General features: G+C 39.6%; 1 protein-coding gene across 9 annotated transcripts in view; it reads right to left on the bottom strand.

Moving 5' to 3' along the window:
* Positions 1 to 222: 222 nt before the first annotated feature.
* The window catches only part of ADCYAP1R1 (ADCYAP receptor type I), a 135,224-nt gene continuing 115,072 nt past the window's right edge, over positions 223 to 20,374 (bottom strand). For 2 of the 9 annotated variants that reach the window (XM_056485588.1, XM_056485587.1), the window contains 5 exons: positions 11,738 to 11,791; positions 8,818 to 8,901; positions 3,427 to 3,556; positions 3,142 to 3,183; positions 223 to 466 (listed from right to left, as the gene is read on the bottom strand). In XM_056485588.1, the coding sequence (XP_056341563.1) occupies positions 278 to 466; positions 3,142 to 3,183; positions 3,427 to 3,556; positions 8,818 to 8,901; positions 11,738 to 11,791 (499 nt within the window). In that variant the 3' untranslated portion in view covers positions 223 to 277. Of the gene's footprint in view, positions 480 to 3,141; positions 3,184 to 3,426; positions 3,557 to 8,817; positions 8,902 to 11,737; positions 11,792 to 20,374 lie in introns of all 9 variants that reach the window. The other 7 variants (XM_056485590.1, XM_056485589.1, XM_056485592.1 and 4 more) reach the window with 4 other exon arrangements.

The following is a 20,374-nucleotide window of genomic DNA, read 5'->3' as shown; positions in this document are numbered from 1 at the left end:
AGGAAAGGAAAGGAAAGGAAAGGAAAGGAAAGGAAAGGAAAGGAAAGGAAAGGAAAGGAAAGGAAAGGAAAGGAAAGGAAAGGAAAGGAAAGGAAAGGAAAGGAAAGGAAAGGAAAGGAAAGGAAAGGAAAGGAAAGGAAAGGAAAGGAAAGGAAAGGAAAGGAAAGGAAAGGAAAGGAAAGAGACCTGCACCACCACCAAAACTATTATTTCCTTTTTTTCTTTTTCAAGGATGGTTTTTGGTTTGCTCGTTGGTTGCTTTGCTCTCCTCAGCTGCTCATGTCGCCAGGTTCTCTGCATTTATGCTGGACATCCGAATCTGAGAGCTGCTCTTGCTCAGAATGGAGAGTTGTGTCCCCCCGTTCACTCCGCTGCTCGCTAGAGAAGGATGGCGATGTTTGAAATCCACAGCAAAATACCGGTTGACTTTCCAGCTCCTCCATTTTCTCTTTATTTCTGATTGCACCTTTAGGGAGAAACTTCAAAAGGTCATTTTTTATGTACTTAGCCGCTCGAGGACATGCTGACAAAGTATCAAGATTAGAAAAAAACCCACAATTCAACAGAACTTTTTTTTAAGTTTACAATTAAACTTCTCATTTCAGTAAAATCTGAAGTTGCTTCTCCATGGCTGGAAGAGATTTGGGCATGTAGTTGGGAACTAGAGCCCAGCCCAAGTTCTGTGTCTGATTTAGATAATTTAGGATCAGCCCAGAGTTGCATGGAAGACCTGACCAACACCACCTGGAGTTAAAAATAACCTGTTTCCATCAATGGCCAGTACCAAAGGTACAATAAAGAGCCAAAGAAATGGGCAATCAAAAAGTAATGGATAATATTGAAACACCCTGTCCAGAGACAGCTTCTCTCACCACTAATGGATGGAGGTTTCCAGAAAACTTTGTCTCCTGATTTCAGATCCTCTCCAGGCAGATCAGCTCTGGGATTAATGTACATCAGTGCCACCCTCCTTTTCTTGAGAGGTTTTGTTTTTTATGGGCACCCACAGTAAATTACCAAGAGGAAAACAATCCAAGGTCAGAAGTTCAATTAGGCAATAAATAAATAATCCCACAGCTTTTCTACTTTTCCCTCATTACCAGCTGCCTGGCAACACTGCTGAGATGTGCAAAAGTGTATAAATATATAAATTATTAAAGATTTAATATAAGAGAGGTCGAGTAGCTCAGACCAACATTTACTTGATTAATTATTTCTGTATCATATTTCTGAATGAAATAGTGTAAGAACAAGGAAATATGTAGAGATGTTTTCCCAATATATTTTTTCCAATCTCCAATGAGCTGTGTCAAAAGATTTTTGTCTTGTCTGTAACAGTCATTGTTGGATTTTCCTGGATTAACATTGTCAAAATGGATCAGTATAAGTCAAAATGCTAAACAAGGGCTTCAACTGTATGTACAAAAAACTTCAGGGAGGAAAAATCCAATTGGAAAACTTACATTCTCCTTCTAGGACCTCTGAATTCCTATTTTGGTTAAAGCATAGATATTTATAGGTTAGATAGACATGAAGTTATATTATGTCTGTAAAAAGGGAATAGTGTTTTCATCTGGAAGATATTCCAAATATAAAAATATTCCAAAAATTTTCTTGCTGTTGGAAATTTAGTGAGGCACAAGACTTCTCTAATTACCATTTTCTGATATCTTGACAGGGAAAATGGCTTTAATTAAGCTAGTTGTGTTGGCTTGGCTAAGAACCACCCCCCACTCCTTCCAAGGGGCTTCAGGAGATCTTGACTATGCCCATGAGCAAAGATAATCCATAAGTTTGTTTGATGAGCTTGGAGATTGTTGTGGTTTATCTGAGAAGGAATCACTTGGATTAAGGAATTTGAGACCTTTTTGTACCAGAGATCAGCAATGCCAGGCTATACCTGCACTCAGCCCCCTTGAAAAGAAGAAAAGGTGATTTTATGAAAAGACTCCAACTGTTGGGCTGCACAAGAGTTGTGTAGCAGTGGAGGAGAGAATGGATGAACTCTAGATGTCCCTTGTTCCTCTTAATGCAACACTGAGCAGTGAACCCTTCTCCATCAATTCAGAAAACAATTACCTCAGATAACCAGTCAGATAAATGGGCAGGGAAATGCAGATTGGAGCAGGAGAACCAGAAAAAACCCACAAATGTGGCCAGCAGCAGCAATGGTTGCCATGTGCTGAGAGGAGTGTGCAAGGCACCCAGGCAGTGTCTGGGGGATGGCTCTGGGTGTCTGACACCCTTGGGTCAGCAAAAGAGGCCAAGGACACACAAAAATTCAGACTCCAGTGAAGGGTTTGATGCTATTTCCCTCAGCCCTTTCCTAGGAAAGCTGGCAAGATTTAGAGTGGGTGGATGAACTGCAAGAGGGGAAGGAGACCACGCTGAGAGGTGAACAATGGTTTTTATTTAGCTTGGCACTTCATCTCTGATGGTGTCATCCAGGTATTGATATTGATATTGATATTCTGTTCCACACAGAGCATGGAAAGTTTGAGTTGGAAGAGACCTTAAAGGTCATCTCCTTCCACCCCCTGCCATGGGCAGGGACACCTTCCACCATCCCAGGCTGCTCCAAACCCCATCCAGCCTGGCCTTGGACACTTCCAGGGATCCAGGGGCAGCCACAGCTGCTCTGGGCACCCTGTGCCAGGCCCTCACCATCTTCATCACAATCTCAGTGATGGGATGGAAAGCACCAACTTGGCTGGGGCTCCAAACTGGGGGTGACAGGGGCAGGTCAGACTCCTTGGAGAGAGCTGAACAGGCTGGGGGAGTGGGCTGGCAACAACAGGGCAAAGATCAACAAAACCAGTGCAAAATTCTGCACCTGGGATGACATTTCAAAGAGACCTGTCTATATCCTACCCCTGCCAGCAAGGCTTAATCTGAGCCATCATCTCTGGTAAAGCCAATGTTTTGTTTGATAATGACATCACAGATTTTTTTTTTGTTTGTTTGTTTTTGTTTTTGTTTTTGTTTGTTTGCTTGTTTTTTCTGAGAATTGTGAGATTCAGACTAAAGTATCAGGGATTATGGTAGATGATGAGTTAGAATGGACAGTTGGAACAGCAGTTACTCCCACAAGAAAATGGGATGTGGATGACAGGTGAGGGACATTAAATATTAAAGTCTTACCTCCCCATTCAAGAAGCAGTAGAGAACAGCAACAACAAAACCCTAGGGAAATGGGAGAGAGAAAGAAAAAAAGTAATTCAAATCCTGCAGGAATGACAGAAAATAGGTGGAGTTAAAAAAAAAAACAAAAAGAAAAAAAAAAAATCAAGCAAACAAACCCAATATCCTGATACACAGAACATACACATAAATGAGCAGAGACACACTCTGAGAGCTGTGCATGCAAAGAAGTCACAGAGAAAGGAGATATGGTTCTGAGGAAAGCTGAATTCAGTGAGCAATCACCTGGAAGGATCCCAGTCCCAGTTCAAACACCAGTCTCTCCCTCTTACTGACGTTCTCAGGAGAAAAGGCAAACACCGTGTAGTGAATTCCAAACAGGGGGATCAGCAGCAGGGTGGAGCGAGCCAGCCTCCTGTCACAACAGAGGGAAAGAACTTCAATGCAGCCTTGCAATTAGCAACCTGCACTTTAATTAAAGAAGAAAGCACAGAAAATATTTTGCTGACAGACTCTTGGGAAATACGTACACTGCATAATTATACAAACAAATATGCAACATCCCTGTTTGTTCCCAAAGACTGTTTGCACACACACTGCAGTTTGCTCCCCCCTTCTTCACACTGCTACAGCAAGGGCACATTAATTATGCTTAATGATTTCTGCTGCTATTTTAATTGGCACTATTATAACCAGGAATTTTCTCCTACCATGCCAAAAAAAGAGGGGAATCTTGCTAAGGGATTCAGACTGCTACCATGGTACAATTATAAACCCCTCACCCCATTGCTTAATCACAGAGGAATGTTTGAGATCACTTCTTTTTGTTGACTTTTGTGTGTGTGTGAATATATTCCTGCATAGCAAAAAAAATTCCAGAACAACAACACAAATAAAGCTAAAAAAACATTACCCAAACAAATAGAAGTTAACCCCCCTGCATGTTCTTGTACTCCAAACTACTCCTGAAAGTTTGATTTTGGTCTTGATTTATACTGTTGGAAACCTAAGTGCAATTCCACTGTTTACCTACTTCACTGCTTCAGAATAAAGAGGATTCAGAGGGAAATAAGCTCAGCAGATATTAAAAAAAAAAGAGATGGAAATTAATGTATCACATGTCAGCACTTAACTGGTGAAATTCCCTCAAAGCAGGGCCCAGGAAAGACTTGTGCATATTTTGGTGAGTGTCGCTATCTGATTGAACAGCAAAAAAAAAAAAAAAGCAAAAAAATTAAAAAAAAACAAACAAACAAAAAAAAACAAAAAACAAAGAGAAAGTAAATGTTGTTCTGCAAATAAGGCAAATGCTTTATTACAAGGTGACCTAAAAATCCTCCAGGACATTTTCAGAGGGGAAGAATATCATTGATTACATTCAGGTAAGTGAAGAACGCAGATGGAGGACAAAGGAAGATAAAAAGCCATAGAGCTTTTTCAAGAGCTGCATATTTGTTAAAACTCAAATGTCCCCTCTGCTTTTATCCATTTGGTGCATTGCAGACAGATTTGAACTTTGCTAATAGATGCTCAAGGATAACCCAAAATGATTTGGTTTGTTTTAGCAGCACTGAAGGTTTAATTAACACACTTTCAAGAATTTTGTGAGCACAATTACCTCCAGTAGAGGTCTGGGAATGGAACAGGAGTGCAGGGCTGGTGTGTCTCAGTCAGACTTTGGGCCACAATGGGGATAAATTCATCCCAGCTCTTGCCTGGAGACCTCACTAAACACAGCTGAGCCATAAATCTGATGGACACCAAAGCTCAGGTCTTGGTGGAAGACCCCACAAACCAGAGAACACTGTTCTTGTGGGTTATAAATTAGACATTGGCAAAAAATCATTTCAAAAGGGAGGAACAACCTCAGAACAGGGTGATGAAGAACATTCAGAGCATCCATCTTTGATGATTTCTAAAAAAAATAATCTATGCAGGAGTGAGCCAGTGTAAAAGAGCTTTTGGAATCCTTTTTCTCTCTGGACATGCAAGCAGGTTAATAAAAAGGAACAGAAACGTTGAGGAAGAGATAATAGAATAGTGTTATCTTCATTAAAAAGAGATGTAAAGAATATCAGTGTCTTAAACTAGTCATGGAATTTTTTATAAAAATCAAATTAAATGTAATAAACTGGATGAAAAAGTATAATCTCTCCATATATTTTATCATTTATATTCAGACTTAACAACAACAAAAGAATAAATGTTGTTTTGATCTAAAAGTCAGAATAGAATTGTCTATTAATATGTTCTGTCTCACTGCACTCTTGGGAGATTAATTTAGGGGAAGATGCAGAGGAAGTATTTCTTAATTGTCAGTTTTCTGGCATTAATCATACCTGATTAATCACACAATTAGTTTGTAGGATCTGGCAATATAATGCCATCATCAATTTATTTGAGGTGCAGTCTTCAATATTGTCATAAAAGTGAGGAAGAAAATGCATTAAATAACACATTCTGAAGTTTATAGATTATTAAGCTCATTAAAGAGGAAAAGAAGATTTCAATGATAAGAAAAAACTTGAGTGGCATTAATGACTGTATGGATGATGATAAATTGCTTTTTTTTAAGAACATTGGGAAGAGAGAAGACTTCCATTAGGTCCTGTGAGATTTGTAAGTTTATGTGCAACAGGAAATGAAAATCTTAAAGGATACAGTGGAATTCTCTAGTATGGTAACAGCCAAAGATATTAATTCTCTTTTCTTCCCCATCCTTTCAGACAGAAGAAACTTGGATCTAGAAGTTCTGAGGACAATAATTGTTCAAGTGGCTGTTTGGGAGAGACTGTTCTCCAAAAGGTCTAGCAAAAGCCTTGTTCACATTCCCACAGGGAGAGGAAAGCCTTAAGGTTACTTTAAAAAAAAAAAAAAAAAGCAATTTGAATATCAATTTTTTGTTGAGGCTGACATTCTGCTTTCCAGCTGTTATTTTCCTTAAAATCACTTCAAACAGAAGACTTTCTCCAGTAGCATGGCTATGGATGTGGACTTTCCATTAAGTGTTAGTATAAAATAATGGTGTCCTCTGTTCTCCCTCACTTCTCTACTGAATAATCAAATTAGAACTTTATGCTAAAAGAAACACTAAGTAGGAAAGTTGTCTAATTTGACCAGTATTTGAAGGAATCATGCTTTTGTTTTTTCCATTGCACGTCCACATTTATTAAGGAGACTGCAAAAGTCTCAACCACTCAATGTTTTTGAGAAAAAAAATTAAAAAAAGGAGCAAAAATCTCCAAACCATAGACTTTGAAGGGAGATTATATAATTGTTTTTCCATTTAGTCCTGACTCTCTAAAGTAAGAGAATTTCCCAGTTTAAAAACTGCCCTAAGTGAAATGTTTTTGCCCAAATATGAACTTTTGCAATGAAGACATCAAGTCTGTAGTCCTGAAAAGCAACATTAATCTCACCAAGGTTTGGGTATACACATCATAGCTATTGATAATGAAATGATTTCAAAAATGTCTGTAAAATCAATCCAGAGAAAAATACACTTTTAAAACATAGTTATTTTGTGCTACAGATGTCTTTTTAACAAGAGGTGACTCCTGTTGTAAACCCCATGGGTACTGAGTACATCTATTTATGTATATATTGATTAACTTAATGCTGTGACATATCTGCAATGATGGCATCTATTTTTAGTTAAATTAATGCACACTTAAATTCCCTTTAGTGTCTAAGAACAAGAATCACTGACACACAAGGACAAATCTTTTGCCCCTAAAGAAATTCTTATCACATCCTAAATCCATCCATTGACCTCAAAGGGAACCTGGACTGAGTTTGTCACACAAATTTCTGCCCTGTAGATTTGTGAGGTTGAGATTAGAGGAGCCCAGTTTCTCTGGCCAAAGGTACATATTCATCATCTCCATGATAGTCTGTACAAAAAAGAATGTGACAATATTTCAAATTGAAGGATAAAGAGCAAACCAGGGAGGCACAGGATGTCATTAGGAATGAAATGCTCAACACAGCTCATGTTTAATAAACTGAAGGAGCTATTTTATCATAAAATGCTGAACATGTTAATGTGACTTTCAGGAACCTCAGTAATCTCCCTGACAGATCTTCTCCAGTCTTTCCCAAAAATTTAATTAGGTCTGTAGTATCATTTCCAAAATACTTGAGATAACACCTGAACACCAGAATAATTCCAGTTTTTTTATTTTCCTATACATAAACCCCATCTTCAGACCAAGGACTTGAAAAACAGGGAAGCTTACCAAGACTTTCACACTTCAACAGACACAAAAAACACAGGTTTTAATTCCTCCTGTTTAGGCTGAGCTCTTCTTGCCCTTGACTAGGTGAGAGGATTTTACCTTAGAGCATTATCAGGCCCCTATCTTTCAGAAACACTGCATTTAATGTAAAATTTGGTTTTCTGCAAAGGCCCACCTTGATACCTGTGCTGCATCAGGCTGTCTATTAGGCACTGAACTTTATATTTCAAACTCTCTTTCTAAACCTAACTCCTAGTTTTACCTAACTGTCCTTAGTCTTCAGCTGCTCTCTGTGTAGAAGATGGAGCTGCTCCTTTTTGTCTTCTCTATTTCTATCTGCTTTAACATGGTTCCAGTCTGTTGACTGAATATTTTTCAGCATCTTCATTGTTCTATTTCTCAAATATCTCAAAGATACATGAAATCACACAGAAAATTCACTTCAGTTTTTTTCCTAACTAAAAAACATAAACATATATGCAGTTAAGTTGCCAGTCTTTATTCCTTAATGGTGTTGAAGATAATGAGTAAATATTCTTTAGCAAAATCCTGGAGCTTTGGGTCTGTGTGTCAGGACACCTCAGAGAATGTTGGTTCACACTTATAAAACTGCAGAGAAATTCAGGAGACAGATCATCAGAAAGCACATAATAGGTGTTTGAAATTGCACCTGATCTAAACAAAATGAGAGGATGACCTTGGAGCTCTTTTCCAACCTTAATGATTCCACAAATCTATGAAAACCTGTGAGCTTCTTGTGCAAGGAGCAAAGAGTCAGGTGGACTGTGGGATAACGATTAATTCACACAGCTCTTGGCTGACTGGCTTTTATTCACTCTTCTGGATGCTTCACTCTATATATGACAATATTTGACAATGTTGGACTGAACTTGATGATCTTGGAGGTCTTTTCCAACTCAGGGATTGTATGATTCTATAACTTCTGATGGACACAATTCATTTTTATATTAGGTCAACTTTTTCACCCCTGGGTGTTTACTAAGTTAACTTTGCTCAGTTCAATGCACAAAAGATATTTTATACCCACTAAGAGTCTGATTGACTCAATCTCACCCAGTTTTTCTAGGAAACTTTCAGGTGAAACATTTTCTTTCACTATGAAGGTGCTCACCTCTTTGCAGTACAATTAAGGACAGCTATTAATTCTGTACAGACTCTACCCAAAACCATAAACAGCATCAGCCATAATTACAAAACAAAACAAATAGAGAGAAAAAAATTTAAAACAACCTGAAAATCCTCGATTGTGGCGCATCAGCAAAAGCACAAAACAAGAAGAAAAAAAAAAACTCTACATGCAACAAGAACTAAATGAATGCTTTGCTCTCTGGTTACTTCCCCTCTGCTCTCATCCATTCATTTAATTGCAACATGCGTCACACACACACAGTAATGTCACAGGAGTGCGTACACTTACAGGGTAATGGTTGATAGTTCTGACATCTTGCAAGAGTGCTGGTTAGCCCTCTTAGGCTTACAGTAGCATTTCTGAACGCAGCTGCTAAATATGACAAGATTAGCATTTTTTTCAGCATATCGTGAACAGGCCAAGGTAGGTCACTTTCAACACATTTCATGAGACACGTCACAGAGATGGAAAGCGGACACGACAGAATGGAGTCACGGCACAAACCAGCTGCTTGACTGAAGCAGAAATTAAAAAATCAAATCAAATTAAGGTGCACTGGCTGTTGCTGGCCGTTGGGATGTGCTGATCCACGGACAAACCAAAACTCAAACACCCTGAAGGCAGGCGGGCAGCGCTAACGCGTCCAAAATACACACGACCCGTCGGTCTGCTTTTGTACAGAGGGTCACAGAACAATATAGTAAATGAAAGTTGACTGCATGCTCATGGAGGACACTCAGAGAGGAACAAAAACTCGTAAAATGGGGATCAGTCTAAGGTGAATTGGATCAGGTGTTCCTGTTTTCATTGTAGTGTGAATCCCTTCTTTTTAACACAGAGTTTCTAGTAAGGACACCAAAGCACTATTTCCATCTTGGTGATGGGGAGGGAGCTCAGTATGGAATGTGCGTGTCTGGCTGGTAATTTTGGAGGCACCACTTATTTTTCATCACACACACCAAGACAGTGTGCTCATCAAAGCAGCAGGCTCATGCACTGTGGAGCAGGACCTTGACCCCTGCACGTTGGAATCGAGGAACAGCTGCTATAGAGAACAAAACAGCTCCTTTCCAACCAGCTAGGAGAGGCTCATTTAAAACCAATCACAAAAAGGGTAATCTGAAACATGGAAAAACATTTGGAGGGATCCTACAGAAGATTTTATATCTGGGCTGAAAAATGTCAAAATTGAAAATAGTGACTTATTGGCGACTTTCAAGGGGAAAAGATTTGGTTTGTTTTCAACATGTGATTGTTTTGGTGAGATTCACCTTGGGAGAGTTTTACAGTAGAGATGTCCAAGTAAAATGGACATCCTTAGGATCCTGAGAATAATCAGAATGAACTCTCAATAAAGTTGAGATAGAAATACACATTTATTGGCCAGGTACATTGCCATATATCTGACCTGATTTAGATGTCCAATCTAGGATGGGATGAACACCAAACACCACAGAGTTCCCTGACTAAATTTCCATTAATATAAAGGATAATATGTTGATTTTTAAAGCAATTGCCTTCAAGGCAAACATTTAAGTTTGTTCAAATAAGCCCTACTCATTTTTTCTTATACAGTCTAAGACCTATGTTCACAACTCATGCAATTTATGATCTGAACAGTAAACCAAGATGAATTGAAAACACTGAATTTCTCCCCACTTTTACCTCCTTTAAGTCAATCCCCATTACTGGAGTTATGTTTTGCTTCCTTTGGGATAATTAACTGATAACTGTGTTGTTATTAAAGATTACAGTATGAGAGCTGGAAAGAACACAGTCTTGTGGCATGTACACATCCAGCAAATAGGTACAGTAACCGTGTTTCAACTCATAAAATGAATTTCATTTCTTGGATGTTGCTGAGGAAGTAAACATGAAAATGACTGCTCCTTTTGCACTATAATTTCTGTGCTAGATTTTTGCACCACCTGCTTTTCACAGAGCTGAGTTGGGCATTAATTGTCCACTTAGACTGATCAAAAATGGGTAAGGAGGTTTTAGGGATAGTTCCATTTTGTTGTGACTGAGGCTTTCAGAAGTGACTATGGATTTGGAGTGCCACTCATTTTTTTCACCACTTGATCTGAAACACAGTTCTCAGACCAATTTTTACCACAAGAGGGCTGCTCAGCCTGTGCTGAAAAGAAGCACTTAGGAGGCACATGAAGGTACAGAATCTGAAAAGGAAACATCTAAAAATCAATAATCACTTTGAAAAGTTTTAGCCGTGGGTTGTTGTAGAAATTCATGGTCTTCAATGATATACTTAATGTTACCATGGCAATCTAGAAATAAATTCCCATCCATGTTTCCTTTACTGCTTATGCCCTGTTTTATTTGACAGGGATTGATTTTTTTATAGGTTTTCTTGGTGAACAGACCTATTGTGACAACATTTAGTATTTACTAGAATTATTGAAAAAAAAGACTTGATATTGAAAATATTATCTAAGGATAACATGCAATAAGGATAATATACAATAAGGATAATATAAAATAAGGATAAAATATAAGGATTAACTGCTTCTCTCCACCCAGTGAGGGGACATTTACTCACAGGTTTGGGATGGAAAACAATACTAGCACTTCTTAGGAAAACCTTAATATTTTAGTGCTGTTAGCACTTATTTTTTGCCATTTCTAATTTCAGCAGGGTCATCTCTCTGATCTTAGATGGTGTAAAGTGTCCCAGATCTTTAGAATACAGAATTTATTGCCATGTTTTTCATTTCTCCCTCCCCTTTTATTTTGCAAACTTTATTTTTTATCAAAGTAGAGACATTGGTGGAAGGAAAGGGAGAAAGAGAGAAGAGACAGAGGAGGCAAGAACCAGAAAAAAAATATGAAGGAGGGAAAAAATAGACAAATATAAGAAAATGGACAGAAATGAGATCATGGGTGTGAAAACACTGCACGGATCAGGGCAGGATCCTCAGACCTCTGTCGGCACACAGAGAACGGAATCGGTCACATCTAACTCTACGTGCCAAAGACAGATTCCAAACTGAACTACCACCTAGAACTCACTTGGGGAGAGGCCAGGGACTCCCAGGCTGAGCTGGCCTGTGTGACAGAGACACCTAAGGCACAGGGATGCTCTGTCTGGCCGAGGCGCCCTGCTCTCCCCGAGTGACCACAGACGACGACTGGACCGCTCAGATCGAGCACGAGACTTTAGACAGCTGAAGGCAAACAAGCTGAGTCTCACCGCAAGTGTCCTGGGCAGGGACTGCAGCTGCATCTGGGAGGAAGAGGGAGGGTGCTAGGGTGGAAGGGGAAAGAAAAAGTTAAACACTCCTGGGATGGAACGAGCGATGGATGATGTGGCTGAAGGCCACCGCATCAGACCCGACGCCTGGACGTCTCAATGCACATGAGAGAGAGCACAAATCTGAGGCTAAAGGGGTTGCAATTCAGTTCTAGATGTCTCAGAGGTGCTTCAGAGGAGTGAAAAGAGCATGCTGGTCCAGGGGAAGAACGTTATGCTGCATTATCCCAGTACATCCATAATGGAAACGGTCAGGGTTCTGAATTTGGGTTGCTACCAACACACAGGGAATGATGAGGTTTGTGCCTTGTCTCTGGATGTGCTGAAGGGCAATCCTTGGGGAAATGCAGTAAAGGTGGAACTTGATTCATGCAAATTAAAACTGCTCCTCATGAAGGATCTTTGTGCACCCTGCTCGATTAACCTCACCATGAGTGGGATTGGCAGCTCTGTAGTAGCAGGAGAAGAAATGCAGAAACAAATCAATGAAATAAAGCATTGAAATACAGTAGAAAGTTAACCAAAGTAAAAGTAGAGAGATTGTATGGGAGAGAGAGGAGAAAATTGAAAAGTGGATCCATATAATATATTATTTATGTCACACACCCACTTCTCCTCAGCTGATTCTTCTCTAGGCTGGGAGACATCTTTTCCTTGCTGCTCAGTAGCTGAGGATTCCCTGAAGCTGCACTATTTTCCCTTCAAAGTACCAACTACATCCACAAGCCCCATGCCCTTACAGATCAGATGGAAAGTTTGGAAAACAGAACTTGTTCCTTGGGCAACAAACAGATTCTGTAATTCCATCTCACTGCAGAGGCTGCAGCTCTGACCCACTGAGTGCAGGCAGAATCCTTCACCCTCCCATCCAGACACAGAGTGAGCACATCTGCTCCTCAGCAAAGGTGTCTTTTAGTTGTATCTCCTCTAATTTTTGAGGTTAACAAAATAGCTGTGTGTCTTTTTCCTTGTCACCCCATGCCAGCCTGGCAGTCACTGGTGAGAAACAGGCCATAAAGTGAGATTTGCATGACTTATTTTAAACTTCTTTAAAGTGAAATAAGCTATACTAAAGGATTTTATTTTCTGGACTGAGTAGGTCTGTACTGACTGTGGAAAGAGCCCAGCAGGATTGTTTTATTAAATCAGGTCAATCCCCTGCTGTCCTGCTAAAAGTACAAAAAAGATTGTGCTCTCCATGGAAAAACAAACAAACAAACAAAAAAACAAACAAAAAACCCCAACAAAAAAATAGGAAAATATGTCTCTAGCCTTTAATGGAAAACAAATCCCAAATTCTTAGCCATGTTTCCTAGGGTTCTACTTTTTCTTGGTAATGCCATCAAAAGAAGAACCTGAAGCTGAATGAGTGCTTGCAGATTAATGCCATGGTTAAAAACAAATGTTTTACAAACATTAATTTGGACTGCAACTTTTTGTCCAGTAAATCTGACCCTTGAGTAGATCTGAGGCTTGAAGGTGAAACTGAATGGTCAAAGAGAGACTCAAATTCTATCTGCAGTGCTAACTCTTGGCTTTTCTAACTTCTAGAGAGTTAAAAACAACATAAAAAGGAGAACACCACTGCTATACTTGGAGTGAAATAATGAAGAGATTAAGCCTAATATTTGCCTAGAGAATAAAGCTGGTAGCAGAGGGCAGAATTCTTCCAATAAAAATTCTTCCAGCCTTTAAATGAACTGTAGCTTCAAGGTTCTGTGTCCTGATTCTTCCCCTGTATTAATTCTGGAGCTCTGGTTTTACCAAGCTGGGTTATTGTCTCTGACTCCAGAGCACAGATCCAAGTCATGCACTGTGGAATAATTCTGATGGAGGTGCAGAAGACAAAAGAATGCTCAATGAGAAAAATGTACCATGCCAAATGAGATTCTTAAATAAATCAAGATTTTGAATACTTTACTGTTTCAGATGAAGAATGTGCATATCCAAATCCAGGCATAAATATCTGAGAATGGGATTTAGCTCATTGTCTTTGAAAGAAAGTCTGACACAAGAAGTGGATTTTCAAGCATTACAGGCAGGTTTTGGTTGCTGTCAGCTGGCAGAGCTCAGCATCAGTATAAATACACTGGCTTTATGTAATTTGGAGCTCTGAAGCTTCAGTTACACTGTTTTGACTCACCTGCCTTACATGTTATACAACATCCCTTCAGATTCATGGCACAGCCCATCTCTACAGCTCTCCTTCATGAAAAAAGAGAGCAGTGCCTTTGTTTAAAAAACCTGGGCTTGCAGACATTTAATCAGCTGAACAGCTCGAGTGTTTTCATTGGAAATATAAAGAGGAATTACAGCTTGGAAATCCCTCAGTAGTGATACAGGTGGGACTGAGACTGTGATGTGAACCCTGCACGTGGATTTGGATTGGTTCTATCTTGAGGATGTTTGTATCTGATTAAACAACCTTCACTGAGACTTTATTCTGTATTAAGCCACTGTAGCCTGGTGGCCTTTGAGGATGTTCCTTCACTCTCCAAGGCAGCCAGAATTTGTTCTTAGAAAATTGATGATCAGCTTTCCACCACACAGTTCCTTTGGCACACAGTGTTAGTCACAAGATCCTCAGAAGAAATTCATCTTTCCAGATCAAAAAACCTTCTGCACTGGGACAGCACCATCTTCCTTGTCCCTCCCTACCTCAGGCTGTGTACTTGCTTGGAATGCACCCTAAAAATTCTCCAGATGTAAAACTAACCCCACTGGATGTGAAGCAATGCCAGCTGCTGAAGTGAGACACAAAAAATCAATGGCAAGGAGAAACAGAGACACTGAGGGAAAAGTAAATTCCTCTTGTCCTCATATGATGGAGGAAAAAATGTGAATGGTGGGAAAAACAAAGTGGAAATCCGTGGATGCTTGTGGGCATTGAGCCTTGGTATAAATAGAGAGCAAGTTCAGGATCATCAGGAGATGTCAGAATTATTCCCCATTTCCTGCAGTCTCACATCAGCTGCTGCATGACCAGTTGCTTCAGCTCCACCTTCATCTTTACATGAAGTAACTGATTCAAAGAATCAGAGGTGCAAACTGATTTGGGGACAAAGAAAATTCAGATTTATCCCTTTCAGTCTAAACCAACAAACTTAGACATGATTAATGAATGGGTAAAAGGGAACAGCCAGAAATGTCTAATTTGGATATCCCCAAGTTAATGCTCAATTTGAAACTTGATTCTCCAAACTTATTATCTTTCCCAGGATCTGTTCTGATAGAAGACACTGTGCCCAAATCCTTGGCTAATTCAAAAAGATGAGTGGCCTGGGGCACTGGATATTCTCTACCCTGCTGATCTCCATGAAAACTGAGGCATATCCATACACATCAAAATTAGTTTATTCACTCTGACCAAGTGCAGTGCCTTCAGAAGCACATTTGAGATCTGTTCTACATTTTCTTTTTGAAAGCTGCCTTATTTTTGCTAATCAGGAAGCTCCAGTGTGTGGCAGAATTTACAAGGTTACAGCAAATTCAGTGAAGTGCAGCCACTCTCCCTTTACAATGCAAAGCTTTTTATTGTGCACATTGCTGAAGCAAGGCTGGAACAATTTTAGATATCTAAAATGTTTCAGACAGCACATGTGTGGGCAAAATTCTATATTTACACAAGCACCCTACAGAGGCAAGCACTCATGTATAAATCCCTCTGGCTGGAGCCTCTGGGTGCTCTGAGCTCTGTTCCACACCAGCCATGGCAATCAGGCCACGATGGCTTTGTACTGTCTTTGAAAGGTGTTTAGATCTGGAATTTCCAGATGCATGCTGCTAACACTTCCATAGGAACTCATAAAACACAGTTTAGCCTTTTTTTGGTGCCTCAGACTCTGTGGAAACAGGGCTGCTAGGGCTCATCCAACCCTTCACAGAACTGTTGAAAGTGCAGCAAACTTTACTGTGTTTTCTTAAAAAATAGATATCAAAATAATTTTATAAAGACAATTGCAGTGTTGGATAAAAACCGGCATTTTTCTCTCCTCACTAACCTGCAACTCTCCTTGATCTTCCAGGAGAAGGAGAATCTTTTAGTGGCTTCTCTTCTAATGCAAAATTGTTCTTTTTCAGTTCATGGCTTGCTCTTGTGGCAGATGGGGGATAAAAGGTCTGTGCTTTGCTCTTTTAGGTGCAACTTGAGGGCAAAGAACTTTGTTCTCTGAGGCTGCCACAGATCATGGAGCCAAGGAAAAATTTTAAGTAGAGAATTCTTACATGTCAAACCTAGGCAGTTTCAAAATCTCATGAGCTCATCAACAACAAAAATCACCATTGTATCATTTCTCTGTCTGCATATCCATTTAAACCATAAAATTCCCCATAAAAATGCCTTACAGCACCAGAAATAGTGTTTAAAGCAAAGTCAGCCTATTTTTTCAATGCTATTGCAAAAGGAAAAAGGACAGGAGTCAGCCTCCACCACACAGACACCTGTGCAAGCCAAGGCCTTGCACCTAAAATCCACCTTCTAAAGATTTCCAAATAATAGAAGCAGAACCATTTTTAATGTTGCATTCATCACAGGTGATGTTGTAACAACAAGAAATAAGATTTGTGATCCATGATTTCAAAATCAGATCCCACCAAAGCTCTGGCCAGGTGTTTGCATATCATTGGAAATGGAATGGAATTTCCTTTTTAAATATTGATTTGCTCTTCTGGAATATTCTTCTGGCAGGTGCCTCATGAAATAACAAAACCCCTTTCAAGTTAAAAATAATTTTAAGTCTAATCTCATCATTTATTTAAGAATGTAAAGGATGCACTGGATGACAGGATGGTGTTTAGGTTGGAAAAGTAGATTTGACAACCAAAAATTCATCTTCCTGCCCTTGCCACAGGCACCTGAGGGATTTAAGTGATTTTCCCCTCAGTTATTCAGTAGCAATAACAGCTCCCAGGAACATTAAAAACCACACTAAATACTCTGTGCTGTTTGATTTTACAGCAGCTGAAACCACACACAGGTAATCAAAGAAGAATAAGGGATTTGATTATTTTATCTGAAAAGAAATAAATCCCTGCTAATTACAGTCAGGCTAATTATGCCTGTATGAGCTTACATTCCTAATTAGTACACTCAGGTTTTTTTCCAATCTCTACCTGAAAAGATTGGCACAAATGAACAACCCACATCCTTTCCACCCAAAACTTCCAAAGTAAAAAACAAATTAAAAAAAAATTAATCCAGCACCCAAAGTAATAATTTGCCTTGGGCAATGCACATGAAAAGTACAGGAGTGAATGAGCACATTTTTCCTAGAACTTTAAATAAACCCATCAAGAATTATTGTCAGTCAAAGCAGCAAGTATCTACTCCCCTGGCATTCCTCAGAAATCAGCTTTAGGTCCTTGCTGATCATGCACTGACATCAGATGACCATCATCTGAGTTTTCCAGTATTTTCCTGTGGTAGAAAAGGATTTACCCAAGGACACCAATTCCTTTTGTTGCTGGGTCCTTGGGCATCCCAGCACCCAGCTGGCACCACCTGTGGCTCAGAAACTGCAGTGCCCTCCTAGAGAACACCCTGTCCATCCAACATCTGCCAAAAATGAGCCTTTTGGCACCAAGACCCTGCCAATAATTATCAACTCTGGCAGTCTGAGCACTTGCAGCAAGACAAAGCAGCAGCAGAATGAATCACTGCGTGTCCAGTGACTTTGGAGGTGAATTTTAGAGGAGTGTTGTTTACCAAAACATCTGGGTTACAACATTGCTTTTGCTGCCCTAACCCTCTAGGTTGCACCATAGGGAAAATCATACCTACCTATGATATATGCCATGATTCTCCTTTCTTTCCAGCAAGATGCTGATTGGAGGAATGACGTAGACCTGAATTAGCTACATATATATATATGTGGGGTTTATTTTCTTTTCATTGAGCTTTCAACATGTGATACAAAATTTATGAAGAAATCTGTCAAAGCAAAAGAAGAAACAGGCTCCCCCCCCTCCCAAATTATACCAGTTATGATAAACTGGAAATCATCATAAAATAAAAAGGGTTTTTTTTTTCAGTTATATGTGCTTGATCCTTGAAAATGAATGAAGAAATAAAGATTCAATGGAAATGTGTGGGTCTTTTTAATCTTAAGGGTTATTCCAGCATGCATCTACATCATGCACCTACTAAATATTGTGGTGTTCTCTGGTAGTGATGCTGATGATTTTCTCTCTAGAGTGAATATTTCAGCAATGCAACAATGGTTGTCAAAATAACAGGTGGATTTAAGCTTTGTGTAGGCATTTCTGTAGAAATATGTTTGGTTTTTTTTTTTGGGGGGTGATGTACTCTCTCTACAGCAGCTTGACCAAAACCAGGAGGTCTGAAAACAGACAAGGTTGAACACCATTGGCTGGATTTTTCACTGTAAAAACAGTGAAGTCTTGCCAGATCAGTTTATTATCCATTTCCTAAAATTCCAGGCAAGAAACTAAGAGATGATAAACCCATGCAAATGGTGTGGGCCTGATGTGCTGCTCTGTGTGCTGAACCATTGTAGGGCTGTGAATGTGTGTTTGCAGTCCCCAGAACTGTGAGATCCCATTTAATTCATGGATCCTGACGTGGTGCTCCTTGGCTCTCAGCATATGGGGTAACTATCCCTAAATAATCTCCTTCAATTTACAAACTGCAATTGGAGATTGCTAAAAATCAGGGGGTTCTTTCTCCTTGGAATCATGTGAATTAATTTATAACTGGATGGGAAATACAGGCATCAATTCAAGACATGGTCATTTATTTTGTGAGATTAAACAGGACGTGTCACAAGGGGAATGGCTTTAAATGGAAAGACAGTAGGTTTAGATTGAAAATTAGGAAGAATTTATTTACTGTGAGGGAGGTGATGAGGGGCTGGCACAGGGTGCCCAGAGCAGCTGTGGCTGCCCCTGAATCCCTGGAAGTGTCCAAGGCCAGGCTGGACATTGGGGTTTGGGACAATCTGGGATAGTGGGAGGTGTCCCTGCCATGGCAGGGGTGGCACTGGGTGATTTTAAGGCCCCATCCAACCCAAACCATTTTCTGTCTGTAATCATGGCACATTACTGCTGTTTATTTCACCAGCTGGGGTGAGAAACCTGCCTGAGCTACGTTAATAGCTGTCCTAATTACTCCAAGAATACAATCAATAGCTCTTTATGCTTCCCCACCACCTGGGGATCTCAGAACTTCTCCCTCAGATAAAAATCTATTCCATTTGCATTACTGATCTTGCTTCAGTTCGATGCTTAATTTGGCAGAATTATTCAGGACTGACACAAGATTAACCAAAACCAGACACAAGAAAAAAAATCTTACAACTTTGTCACTCCTCACACTAAAAAGTAACTAATGGTTATGATGACTATTGGGGGGAAGTATGAAAATTTCATAGGAAAATAAACCAAAATAATAATAGAATTAAAATTATCATTAAAGGAGTGTCTTCTATTTCTCTTTTGAATTCCTACCTCAGCTGCTTAGACATTTTGATGAACCTATCCTTTAGATACCCCCAATATTTTCAGCTGTAAAGAGAAGTTTCTCTCAAAAACATCAGCAAAAGAAAGATGGGGGGATTGCTCTGGCAGGACCTGGTGGGTTTTTGGTCTCAGGCTGAGATGGGACCAGCAGCATGCAGGCAGCTCCAGGCATGAGGAAAGGTGGGCAGGGATGAGGCTGGTGATGAATGACTGAGTACACAAGTGGATAAAATGGAACTTTATAACCACAGAAGCACTTGGCCACTCCAGGAAAATTGTTAGGAATTAGCAACATGTCTCCAAGTTTTTGTCAGCCTAAAGGCAAAGGCTGTTGCACACAATTTTCAGGTTGCTTAGAGAGGAAGTCTAATTTTCTTTTTTTTTTTTTTTTTTTTTGTTATGGGGGTAAAGCCCTGATAATGCTCAGCAAAAATTGTTTGATTTATTTTAAGGCAAATCTTGCATTCTCCAGTGGCTACACTGCATTAATTAAACCTCAGTTCCCCTGCAGTGCTCTCTTCTGTCATGGTCCTGTCATAGCTCCCAGCTAACTTCTCCACTGGGAGATTTTAATAATGAATGCACAATGCTACCAATATATGATTAATCTTTGAATTTAAGCCCATCCCCAGGGCTTTAAAAATCAAATACAGGCTTAAGTGCTTTGCAGAACCATCACCAGAGTGTCTATGAAGTAGATTTTTTCTAACAAAAATAGTCATTAAAAGGAACTGAACTTAAACATGTACAGAAACATATAAAAAAAAGAAATCCTGCTCAAAGTCAGTAGCCAAGTTTTTGGTGCCTTTCATTTTATTTTTTTGATCCTGTACCAGCTGTCTAAAGGATTATTCCAAAAAACAAAACACTGATATTGGAATAAATCTCTATCCCTGCAGATCCACGTGGTATTACCTTGAGAAACAGGCTGAAAATCCTTCCTCAACCTCATCACTCCTCACCTAGTACAGGGAATGTGCTTAAAGGTGTCCTGGAGTAAAGATCTGGATGAGGAATTTGGTCTGATGGAATGATGCCATAATAGGTTGAAAGAGCAAAATAGAACATGGAAAATGCTTGATATGAGCCACAGTCTAAATG

Source organism: Oenanthe melanoleuca, chromosome 2, assembly GCF_029582105.1.
Source record: "Oenanthe melanoleuca isolate GR-GAL-2019-014 chromosome 2, OMel1.0, whole genome shotgun sequence".
NCBI classification, from domain to species: Eukaryota; Metazoa; Chordata; class Aves; order Passeriformes; family Muscicapidae; genus Oenanthe; species Oenanthe melanoleuca.
Note: the sequence above shows the minus strand (reverse complement) of the source record. Positions and strands in the feature narration are given on the sequence as shown.